General features: G+C 45.1%; 1 protein-coding gene across 1 annotated transcript in view; it reads right to left on the reverse strand.

Moving 5' to 3' along the window:
• Positions 1-13386, reverse strand: part of GRIK3 (glutamate ionotropic receptor kainate type subunit 3) — a 900786-nt gene that overhangs the window by 234976 nt on the left and 652424 nt on the right. The window contains exon 9 of the mRNA XM_069756890.1: positions 12329-12442. Coding sequence (XP_069612991.1) covers positions 12329-12442 — 114 coding nt within the window. The remainder of the gene's footprint in view (positions 1-12328; positions 12443-13386) is intronic.

The following is a 13386-nucleotide window of genomic DNA, read 5'->3' on the forward strand; positions in this document are numbered from 1 at the left end:
CAAGATCAAAGACCTGCACAAAGCTGGAATGGTCTACAAAACCATAAGTAACACACTGGGTGAGAAGGAGACAACTGTTGGTGCAAGAGTAAGAAAATGGAAGAAATGCAAAATGACTGTCAATTGACATCGATCCGGTTCACCATGCAAAATCTCACCTCTTGTGGTATCCATGATCATGACAAAGGTGAGAGATCAGCATAAAACTACACTGGGGGAACTTGTTAATGATCTCAAGGCAGCTGGGACCACAATCACCAAAAAAAATGGGTAACACATTACATCATAAAGGTTTAAAATCCAGCAATGCCCGCAAGGTTCCCCTGCTCAAGAACGCATATGTGCAGGCCCGTGTTGAATTTTGCTAATGAACACCTGGTTGATTCTGTGAGCGATTGGGAGAATGTGCTGTGTGTCAGATGAGACAAAAAATTAGGTCTTTGGCATTAACTCAACTCGCCGTGTTTGGAGGAAGTGAAATGCTATGACCCAGGGAACACCGTCCCCACTGTCAAGCATGGAGGTGGAAACATTATATTTTGGGAGTGTTTCTCTGCTAAGGGCATGGGAATACTTCACTGCATCACTGAGAGAATGGATGAGCCATGTAACATAAAATCCTGAGAGATAACCTCCTTCCCTCCACCAGGACATTAAAAATGGGTTGTGGCTGGGTCTTTCAGCAAGACAACAAAGGAGTGGCTCAAAAAGAAGCACATTAAGATTATGGTGTGGCCTAGCCAGTCTCCAGACCTTAATCCCATAGAAAACTTACAGAGAGAGTTGAAGTTCCGAGTTTCCAAGTCACAGCCTCAAAATCTTAATGATTTAGAGGTGATATGCAAAGACGAGTGGACCAAAATTCCTCCTGACATGTGCTCAAATCTCATCATCAACTACAAAAAACGTCTGACTACTGTGCTTGCTAACAAGGGTTTTGCCACCAAGTAATAAGTCTTGTTTGCCTGAGGGATCAAATACTTGTTTCTCACTGCAAAATGAAAATACTTTTATACAATTTATACAATGTGATTTTCTGGATTTTATTTTTAACCCCTTCATGACCTTGGGATTTTTCGCTTTCCGTGTTCGTTTTTCACTCCCCTCCTTCCCAGAGCCATAACTTTTTTATTTTTCCGTCAATTTGGCCATGTGGGGCTTATTTTTTGCGGGACGAGTTGTACTTTTGAAAGACATCATTGGTTTTAGCATGTCTTGTACTAGAAAACGGAAAAACAATTCCAAGTGCAATCCCACACTTGTTTTTTGTTTGGCTTTTTTGCTAGGTTCACTAAATGCTAAAACTGACCTGCCATTATGATTCTCCAGGTCAGTACGAGTTCATAGACACCTAACATGACTAGGTTATTTTTTATCTAAGTGGTGAAAAAAATTCCAAACTTTGCTAAAAAAAAAAAAAAAAATTGTGCCATTTTCCGATACTCGTAGCGTCTCCATTTTTCGTGATCTGGGGTCGGTTGAGGGCTTATTTTTTGCGTGCCGAGATGACGTTTTTAATGATAGCATTTTGGTGCAGATACGTTCTTTTGATCGCCCGGTATTGCATTTTAATGCAATGTCGCGGCGACCTAAAAAAACGTAATTTTGGCGTTTCTAATTTTTTTCTCGCTTTGCCGTTTAGCGATCAGGTTAATGCTTTTTTTTAATTGATAGATTGGGCGATTCTGAGCGCGGCGATATCAAATATGTGTAGATTTGATTTTTTTTATTGATTTATTTTGATTGGGGCGAAAGGGGGGTGATTTAAACTTTTAGATTTTTTTTATTTTTTTCACATTTTTTTTTCCATTTTTTTTATACTTTTGCCATGCTTCAATAGCCTCCATGGGAGGCTAGAAGCAGGCACAACCCGATCGGCTCTGCTACATAGCAGCGATCTGCTGATCGCTGCTATGTAGCAGAAATGGAGGTGTGCTGTGAGCGCCGACCACAGGGTGGCGCTCACAGCCACTGTTGATCAGTAACCATAGAGGTCTCAAGGACCTCTATGGTTACAATGGAGACGCATCGCCGACCCCCGATCATGTGACAGGGGTCGGCGATGACGTCATTTCCGTCCGCCCGGCCGGATGCGGTAGTTAAATGCCACTGTCTGCGTTTGACAGCGACATTTAACTAGTTAATAGGTGCGGGCAGATCACGATTCTGCCCGCGCCTATTACTGGCACATGTCAGCTGTTCAAAACAGCTGACATGTCCCGGCTTTGGTGCGGGCTCACCGCGGAGCCCTGCATCAAAGGGGTTAATATTCTATCTCTCATTGTTAAAATTAGCCTACCCATAGAATTATAGACTGTTCATGTTTTTGTCAGTGGGCAAACTTGCAAAATCAGCAAGGGATCAAATACTTATTTCCCCTAATGTACATTCATTGTTATCAATGAAACTTCATTTTACTATTTAAAGAGAACCTGCCACCAGAAAACATGCTATTAACCTGCAGATATGGCATTATTAATCTGACCAGCGCCTTCACTTAGGGGAGCGCAGTTACTGAACCAGCACCGCCCCTGTGACTGAAATCGCATCCCTGTCAGAGGTAATAAAGTTAATTTTCTCCCAGCAGCGTTCAACTAAGTGCAGTCTCTGGGCAGGTTAAAGACGTTATTAACCAGCAAAATAACCCAATATCTGCATGTTAATCACATTTTTTTTTCTGGTGATAGATTCCCTTTCACAATATTCTTATGTTTTAAGTACATGGTATTTTTGGTCACTGCACTTTATTTTTTTGAAAAGACATGAATCTGGAAATAGAACAACATAGATTTAACTCCCACAAATATACTACAAGACAAAGGCTGGGCAGTTAAAAGGAATACAATTGTATTATCCTTATTCAGCTACTTTAATCACTAATTTGAAAATTGTTGTCACAATTTATCAAAGTATTTATTCCAGTTTTGTGGCATAAAACACTTTTGAAAAATGGATGTGCAATATGAAAATTGCACAAGTATAATGTGACTTTTGATGTTGAAGTCGGTAGCGGTGTGGCTAAGCGCAACTGTCAAATTATTCAAAAGTGGCTGTATTTTGTGTGCCAGGAATATAACTCTAGTCATTAACTGGAGTAATATTTGTGGCAAGGAGCATGGAGGCGCATGTCACTGAGACGATAAGCCAAATTCATTAAGTGGAGTGCACTGCTTAATGAATTTGATGAAGACTGACATGACTACAAGGGCATGGTACAATGCCACCAATAAGGAGGGAAAATAATAGCTGTCCAATAGCCTATGCATTGAATGTAACAGCCATGTTAGGGTGATTTAGGGGGAAAGAGAGGTAAGAGAAGTGTCAGCAGCAATGTCAGACTCAGTATGATGGATCAGTGATATCAGTCCTGTTGCATTTAAATTACAATTACACATTTTCTTCATTCATAATGCATTAGAAAGCAGCAGCAAGGCAGAGCAATATTTAAAAAAAATTCTGAGATAAATGTCAAAGATAGTGTGCTTGCTTCTCACAATTGACTGTACTGAGCTTTTTGCAGTGCACGTGCAATCCTTTATGTGAAAGGGGATTGAGCGTTGAAGACGTGAATCTAGCTCTGATGTGAGATGAATCTCTTGCTAGGATGCAGCAGTATGGGTCTTTGTGTTTGCGATTTTTGTTCTCATCTTACTGTACTCCTACCTCACCTTCGTATACTGTATAGGCTTCGGTCGTCAGCTTCAGTGAGCTGGCAGTTGTATTGTTTACAGCAAAATGGATTTTAGTTATTTTTTAAAGTGATGAGTGCACGAGACGGGGAGGGGAAGGAATGACTCATAACTAGTAGAGAACGGAGCTAATATTTTCTAATAAGATATATTTCAATTTATTGTATATTCAAATGTGATATTGATTCATACAAAACTTACTCATTTTTGAATTGATCCTTTTCATGTATAAGTTCCAACATTTACTGATTTCAAACAATAATGTATTAATAAACTTCCTTTCACTAAGTAATTTCTTCTTTTCATACAAACGTAAGAAAAAGGTTGACATTCAGGATAGAGGAATACAGAATTGTGTCTTTTTCTACCTGGTTAATTCTTACCTGTGCCACTTTCTTTACCTACAGTTGTGACATTGTGAAGGTCATTTCATTTCAGACAGCAGAACTAAATGGTAAGCTCCATAGAACAGAGACGTACTGTGTCTGCATAAAATGCGTTTTGTGCATCTGTGTACACCCTGCCCTCTAGCAGAAGAACTAAAATTGTATTTATAGTAATGTATTTATAAAATGCAGATATGCAATTATTAGAGCGCCAACAGCTTTTATAAATCATAGGCTGCTATTAATTTTCTGCTGTCATGGAATAGCAGTATGCATACTTTAATAGCTGTAGCTCTTAAAATCGTGTAATGTACATTGCTTTTTACATTTTCACATTGGGATAATTCTTAAATGCATAAGGCTCTTTCTTGCAGCCTCTTTCCTTATTTATTACTATAAATGGACAGGCTTTGTATTTGAAGGCATCAGCTTCTTTTCTAAATCGATTCTGTGGCTTGAGGTGTCTTCGATATGGAACATTGTGAGCTGTGAAATTGCTGTTCCAAAGGGGTTACTGCTGCATGGGTCATATATCCATCCTTGAAGAATTCATATTAAAATCAGCTTTGAGAAAAGGCAAAATATAATAGGAAGTCACTCATCTAGAAGTTTATTTAGTAGCTTTTCCATATGATTAAACCCCATCACAATCAGGGCATCCTTGTGTTAGGGTTGGCGGAACGCACCGAATATATATTTATTAGAGGAAGTTGGTGCGTTCACAACCCGGGATCCACCGTGCAGGAAAGCACCTGCCACTAGATATGGCGGTACTATATAGTGGTATAAACAGACTCTGTTACTTCACAGAGTCTGTTAGCAAATATAACGCTGTACCCTGTTTGGCTCACAGAGGCACACAGCTACTTAGTAGAGCAGATGGTGGTCATGCAGTCAAATACAAACATGAAACTCCTCGCCGGAGGTGACAGCATTCTAGGGGCTTATTTCAGCCGGGTCCCTGTATACACACACACAAAACTCCTCACCGGAGGTGCCAGCATTCTAGGGGCTTATTTCAGCCAGGTCCCTGACTGCATACAAAACATGACCACACTGGCGCTGAGCTCATATATAAATTGACACTAGCGCATGGCCGTGCGGTCATATGAACCCTTTATAGTTGTAGCACCTACAGGACCTTCCAAGAAGGACCAATGGAAGGCTGCCACAGAACTTGATCAGGTACAGGGCCTTCCTGGAGAACGAATAGAAGTTGCTGCAGTACCTGAGCATGTGACCCTTGTTCTCCACTGAGAGATCTTGCCCTGGGCATGCTCAGTGAGTGTGTGCAAAGCAGGACTTAGTCCCAGAAAAGCCTGCTCGCCTCAGACCAGTGCAGGGTACAATAGTAAAGCCTGGAGAGGCAGCAGTAACCCTTTGCACAGTATCAGATTCAGTGAGATGCCGGGACCGACGTCTCCACTGAGCAGGCTCCACTGTGGCCCATGCAGAATGGGAGACCGCAGCAGACATGGCTCGAGATTCCCCCTGTGCAGCGGCGTGAACTCGACTCCTAACATTACCCCACCTCCTAGGGCCCCCCCCCCCTCCTTGAGCCTCACTACGCTCAAAAGCTGCAATGAGCAGCGGAGCCCGAATGTGCTCCACAGGTTCCCAGGTTCTATCTTCTGGACCGTGACCCTTCCAGTCCACCAAATAAAATTTCTTGCCACGTACCACCTTGCATCCCACGATAGCATTCACCTCAAACTCATCCGTGGGTGAATCCGATGTCCCGGCAGATGACTCAGAAAACCGGGGTCATATGATCGGGCTTTAAGAGGGAAACGTGAAAAGTGTAGGTGATACCAAGGCGTGGAGGAATAGCCAAACGGTAGACCACAGGGTTGACCTGTTCCAGAACCTTGAACGGGCCAATGTAGCGAGGCGCAAACTTAGTGGACTCAACTCACAGCCTGATGTTACGGGCGGAGAGCCACACTAAGTCGCCAGGAGCAAAGGTCGGAGTGGGGCACCGGTGTGTATCAGCAGAAACCCTCATTCTCTCCTTGGAGGCCCGGATGGCATCCTGTGTGTGGTCCCAAATGTCACAAGCCTCCACCGCCCAGTCTGCCACCCTAGAATCGGTGGATGACACAGGCATTGGCACAGGGACATGCGGATGTTGGCCGTAATTAAGGAGAAAAGGAGTCTACCCAGTGGAATCAACTACAGCGTTGTTCAAGGCAAATTCCGCCCACGGTAGCAAAGATGCCCAGTCATCCTGCCTAGCAGAGACAAAATGCCACAAGTAAGTCACCAGAGTCTGGTTGGTCCTCTCTACCAACCCATTCGTCTCGGGATAGTATGCAGAGGAGAGATTCAACTCTATGCTGAGTAAACGGCAGAGCTCCCTCCAAAACCGAGACGCGAACTGGGGACCCCAGTCGCTGACAATTTTATCAAGCATTCCATGTAGATGGAAAATATGTTTTATGAACAACGCTGCCAAGGCCCGTGCAGAAGGTAACCGTGGAAGCAGCACCAAGTGCACCATTTTAGAGAAATGATCGGTGACAACCCAGATAACGGTGCAGCTATGAGACTTGGGTAAGCCCACCACGAAGTCCATCCCGACCATTTCCCAGGGCCTGTCTGCCACTGGTAGGGGGTAAAGCAACCCAGCAGGCCATTGCCGAGGAGACCGATTCTGGGTGCAGGAAACGCACGCCCGAATATAGTCCCTGACATCACGGGCCATATGCGGCCACCAGTACGTTCTCGCCAAAAGCTCAGATGTCCTTTTGGTCCCAAAATGCCCACCCACTCCGGACGAGTGAACGCAAGCAAGAACCTCCGGTCGCAAATTCGCTGGCACGAAAGTCTTGCCCAGGGGCACAGACTCTAGCAAAACCGGAGCTACAGTTCTCAGGCTCTCAGAAGGGACAATAAGCTGAGGCTCCTCCTCCTCCCCAGATGACACTACGGAGCGGGAGAGAGCGTCGGCACGAATGTTCTTCTCCCCGGAGAGAAAATGAAGAGTAAAATGGAACCGGGAGAAGAACAGGGACCATCTAGAATGGCGAGAATTCAGCCGCTGGGCCATCTGTAAATATACCAAGTTCTTGTGGTCAGTGAAAACCTGGAAGGGAAAACGAGCTCCCTCCAAGAGGTGTCTCCACTCTGAGAAAGTCAACTTCATGGCTAGCAATTCCCTGTCCCTGATGGAATAATTCCTCTCCGCTGGTGTGAAGGTCTTGGAGAAGAAGCAAGGATGCTTCCGACCTTGAGCATCCTTTTGGAAAAGGACTGCTCCAGCACCAATGGATGAGGCATCCACCTCCATGATAAATAGCTTATCTACATTGGCGCGATGTAGAATGGGAGTGCTAGCGAAGTGTGACTTAACCGAGAGGAAGGCCTTGGAGACATCCTCCAACCACACCTTGGGTTTTGCTCCCTTCTTAGTGAGGGCAACCAAGGGAGCTACCAAAGTTGAGAAGTGTGGAATGAACTGACGATAGTAATTAATAAACCCCATAAAGCGCTGCACCGCTTTAAGTGAATGAGGTTCCTGCTAGTCCATCACAGCCTGTAGCTTGGCAGGATCCATAGCCAAACCCTGGGCAGAGATGATATAACCAAGGAAAGGCAAGGACTCCTGCTAAAACACATACTTCTCCAACTTGGCGTAGAGGGAGTTTGCCCGTAAGAGGTCGAAGACTTTGCGAACATCTCTCCAATGGGAGTCAATATCTGGAGAGTAGATGAGAATATCATCCAGATAGACTACGACCGAGGTGGTGAGCATATCCCGGAAGATGTTGTTCAAAAAAGTCTTAGAAAACGGCTGGGGCATTACAGAGCCCGAAGGGCATCACCAGACATTCATAGTGCCCATCCCTGGTGTTAAAAGCCGTCTTCCATTCGTCCCCCTCACGGATGTGAATCAGGTTGTAAGCACCCCGCAGATCTAATTTTGCAAATACCCTTGCTCCCCGTAGCCTATCAAAAAGCTCAGATATCAGGGGTAATGGGTACTTGTTCTTAATGGTAATGGCGTTAAAACCCCTGTAGTCTATGCATGGACGTAAGTCTCCACTCTTCTTCTGCACGAAGAAGAACCCACCCCCTGCAGGTGACACTGACTTCCTAATGAATCCTCTTGCCAGATTCTCTTGGATGTACTGAGACATTGCCTCCGTCTCCGGGAGAAATAACTCGACCCCGGGGAGGCTCAGCACCAGGCAAGAGGTCAATAGGACAGTCATAGGGGCGGTAAAGCGGAAGGGTCTCCGCAGCCCTTTTGGAGAACACGTCCGCATAGGGCCAATAGTGCTTGGGGAGAGAGGAAAGATCTGCGGGTACCTCTGTTGTAGCAACCTGAGCGCACTCCCTCTGACATCTACCCTCACAGGATTTACTCCATCCCAAAATTCTCCCTGAGGACCACTCTATATGAGGAGAATGATAGCGTAGCCATGGTATCCCCAACAGGACCTCATCAATTCCCTCAGGAATGACTAATAGATAAATCTCCTGATGTGATGGAGACACAGATAGCGTGAAAGGAATGGTTTGGTGGGTAATCTGTGAGGGTAGTGTCGACCCATTTACCACTCGAACGGTTACAGGTTTGGCGAGCATCACCAGGGGTATTGTGTGACGTTGGGCGAAAGTGGATGACATAAAATTACCCTCCGCCCCAGAGTCCATGCATAGCTCTACCATAAGAGTGGATGGGCCTATGGTAATTGTCCCCTTGAAGGACAACTTAGAGGCAAACATCGCCGTGTCTAGTGTACCTCCTCCAGCTGCCACTAGACGCTGATGTTTCCCCGACCGCTGAGGACACTTGGAGGCAAGATGTCCTGACTGCCGGCAAACACGACAGACCTTAAGTGCACAAGCGGACTGGGACTTGGATCCTGCTCGTGTCACCTCTATGACCTCATGTGACTCGGACGCCTGGACTGGAGATTCCAAAGGTCTGGCGAATGTGGGAGCCAGCCGAAACCTCTGCCTACACTGGGCTCGCTCCAACCTTCGCTCGTGAAAACGAAGGTCTATGCGAGTTGGTACAGCTATGAGCTCCTCCAGTGTGGCGGGAATCTCCCTAGTGGCCAAAGCGTCCTTCACATGGTCAGCCAGCCCCCTCCAAAAAACAGGAATGAGGGTTTTATCTGGCCATTCCAACTCAGACGCTAATGTCTGGATGTGGACAGCAAAATGGCTGACCATGGTTGAACCCTGAGTCAAAGCCAAGAGTTGGAGCGCTGTATCATGGGTGACTTGAGGTACTACAAAGACCTGTTTCAGAGTGTCCAGAGGAACACTCCGCAACACATGATCGTTGCGCTCCCACAGCGGCGTAGCCCACTCCAAAGCTCTGTCCGACAGGAGAGAGATTATGAATCCCACCTTTGCCCGCTCTGTGGGAAAACGTGCCACCAGGAGCTCGAGGTGTATACCACACTGGCTCATGAAACCCCTACAGGACTTACTGTCCCCAGAGTATTTCTCAGGCAATGGGAGGTGAGATAAAGTTGGAACAGAGGTGACAGTGGATAAAGCTGCTGCAGCCTGAATGGCTATTGCGGTAACATCCACCGCCGAGGTTGCATGCTCAAGAGACGCCAACCGGCCCTCCAGCAGCTGGATGTACCCCTGCAATCGCTGTTCATCCGCCATAACTAAGCCAGATCCTGGCGCTAGTGTACTGTTAGGGTTGGCGGAACGCACCGAATATATATTTATTAGAGGAAGTTGGTGCGTTCGCAACTCAGGATCCACCGTGCAGGAAAGCACCTGCAGCTAGATATGGCAGTATTATATAGTGGTATAAACAGACTCTGTTACTTCACAGAGTCTGTTAGCAAATATAAAGCTGTGCCCTGTTTGGCTCACAGAGGCACACAGCTACTTATTAGAGCAGATGGTGGTCATGCAGTCAAATACAAACATGAAACTCCTCGCCGGAGGTGCCAGCATTCTAGGGGCTTATTTCAGCCGGGTCCCTGACTGCATACAAAACATGACCACACTGGCGCTGAGCTCATATATAAATGAGAACCCTTTATAGTTGTAGCACCTACAGGACCTTCCAAGAAGGACCAATGGAAGGCTGCCACAGAACTTGATCAGGTACAGGGCCTTCCTGGAGAACCAATGGAAGTTGCTGCAGTACCTGAGCATGTGACCCTTGATCTCCACTGAGAGATTTTGCCCTGGGCATGCTCAGTGTGTGCAAAGCAGGACTTAGTCCCAGAAAAGCCTGCTCGCCGCAGACCAGTACAGGGTACAATAGTAAAGCCTGGAGAGGCAACAGTAACCCTTTTGCACAGTATCAGATTCGGTGAGACGCTGGGACCGACCCCTCCGCTGAGCAGGCTCCACTGCGGCCAATGCAGAATGGGAGACCGTAGCAGACATGGCTCGAGATTCCCCCTGTGCAGCGGCGGGAACTCGACTCCTAACACCTTGTTGCAGGATATTGGGAATTTACAACATAACTGAAGTGATTCTGGGAAAGTAGGAGGTATTAAAGAGTTAGCAATGTTTTTTCTTTCGAGAAGATTTCTTATGTCAAACTGTAAAACAAATCACATAAAACCTTTTTAAATACAAACAGGTAGGTTCTTACCAGTATACCAGTAGAGTAGCTACCGGGGTGGGGGCGAGAAGGGGTGGTCCTTCTGGGTCCCGCGCTCTGATGGGGCCCACCTGGAGCTGCGCTACTTTAACTGTATAGACGTGGCAAGCGTGCCTATACAGTTATACTATGGGGAAGAGTAGGAAGATTCGATCTCCTGTGCACTTCCAACCTGCCACTATGGGGCCCTTGAACAGGACGGGGGCCACCCATCAGTCATCGCAAGTTTAACTGTATCAGCTAGATATCAGTATAGTTGATAGCAGTGAGGAGAAAGGGAGCAACAAGGTCCCTCTCCCATCACCTCCCTCCTCTATGCCTGACGTCAATGATGCAGACACTGATAACAGACACGATGATGTCAGTACAATGCATTATACTATATAGACGCCTATGGGCAATGCATTATACTATACAGAAGCCTATTGGAAGGCATTATATCATATGTAGGCCTATTGGGAAAGCATTATACTACATAGAAGCCTATAGAGAATGCATTATACTGTATGAAGGCCTATGGTAACTAGATTACACTATATAAAGGCCTATGGGGAGTATATTATACTATATGGTGGCCTCTGGGGAGTTCTTTATACTATATGAAGGACTATGGGATGCATTATACAATATGAAAGCCTATGGGGAGTGCATTATACTATATGGAGGCCTACGGGGAGTGCTTTATACTATATGGAGGACTGTGGGGAGTGCATTATACTATATGCAGACCTATGGGGAGTGCATTATACTATACATAGGCATATGGTGACTGCATTATTCTAGATTGTTTTACCATCTAGTACCACAATGCAGATGTTGTTTACTTACCCAAAAGGTTTTATAACTAGGATATTATCATTGTTGTGACTAGCTGGTGCATTTGCAATGCCATCTCTACCCCCTCCTGTGATAAACAACTCACTGTTTATAGAGTATGTACAGTACATATACAGTAGATCCCAGTGTGCTCGAGGTTAGCTTTTCAGCCCTGCTTCATGCTAAATCAAAAAATTCTGATTTTGTCAGAACCGCTGCACCCGGTAAACTAAGCGATACACCATAGGATTCAGGGTCTCTTTCTCTACATCATGCTTATCTCAGATGAGGTAGCTAATACCTTATACAGATTCGCTTTAAGCCAAGTTCACATCACGTTTGTGACATGAGAATGACGTCGCGGCTTCTGATTGGCCGCGTGCCGCCCATGTGACCGACACGCGGCCAATCAGAAGCCGCGACGTCATTCTCATTCACAAAACTGCTAATTCTAGGAATTGAGGACCTGCGAATGACGTCGCGGCCTCTGATTGGTCGCGTTCCGGTCACATGGGCGGCACGCGACCAATCAGAAGCCGGGACGTCATTCACCGGTCCGAAAGGCGCGCTTTTTAAACAAAGAAGCCTCCCGGATAGCAGCGTGAAGTCCAGGGGCCGCCGGAGAGGTGAGCATATCAATATTTTTTATTTTAATTCTTTATTTTCCACATCCCTATTGATTCGATACCGATACCCGATATCACAAAAATATCGGATCTCGGTATCGGAATTCCGATACCGCAAATATCGGCCGATACCCGATACTTGCGGTATCGGAATGCTCAACACTAATATTGACGTATGGTAGACTACACTTTTGGGCAAATCAAAAATGAACTTACCAGTACTGTGGTTACAATGAGTGTGCGGTTTGTCAGGGACTCGCTTATATTTGGCCCTCGTCCTTTAGCAACTTCAGTGATGTTTAACCCATCAGTGGGGTTCCATGTTCCCACCTACAAATAAATAACAAATATCCATATTATACATATCTTACCTAAAGGAGTGAATTGTGACATGTTTTGATGTATTGCAGGGAGGTGATTTCAAGAATAGTTAATATTTATAGAGAACAAAGCCAAGTTTACACCACTCTATTAACCAAGATCAACATATAGCATACCATTGGAATATTGAGGAACAACAGGAAAAAGACATATGCCGAAAACAGAGATCACCTATTAATATTTAATGTTAATTGAAAAATACAAGCCAAAACACTAAAATCAGTTAACCCCTTAAGCCCCGAGGGCGGTTTGCACGTTAATGACCGGGCCAATTTTTACAATTTTGACCACTGTCCCTTTATGAGGTTATAACTCTGGAACGCTTCAACGGATCTTGGCGATTCTGACAATGTTTTCTCGTGATGTATTGTACTTCATGTTAGTGGTAAAATTTATTCGATATAACTTGCGTTTATTTGTGAAAAAAACGGAAATTTGGGAAAATTTTGAAAATTTCGCAATTTTCCATCTTTGAATTTTTATACCCTTAAATCACAGAGATATGCAAAATACCCAAGTGTGACACCATTCTAAAAACTGCACCCCTCAAGGTGCTCAAAACCACATTCAAGAAGTTTATTAACCCTTCAGGTGTTTTACAGGAATTTTTGGAATGTTTAAATAAAAATGAACATTTAACTTTTTTTCACACAAAATTTATTTCAGCTCCAATTTGTTTTATTTTACCAAGGGTAACAGGAGAAAATGGACCCCAAAAGTTGTTGTACAATTTGTCCTGAGTACGTTGATACCCCATATATGGGGATAAACCACTGTTTGGGCGCATGGCAGAGCTCGGAAGGAAAGGAGCGCCATTTGACTTTTCAATGCAAAATTGACTGGAATTGAGATGGGACGCCATGTTGCGTTTGGAGAGCCCCTGATGTGCCTAA

The sequence above is a fragment of the Ranitomeya imitator genome, chromosome 3, assembly GCF_032444005.1.
Source record: "Ranitomeya imitator isolate aRanImi1 chromosome 3, aRanImi1.pri, whole genome shotgun sequence".
Lineage (NCBI taxonomy): Eukaryota > Metazoa > Chordata > Amphibia > Anura > Dendrobatidae > Ranitomeya > Ranitomeya imitator.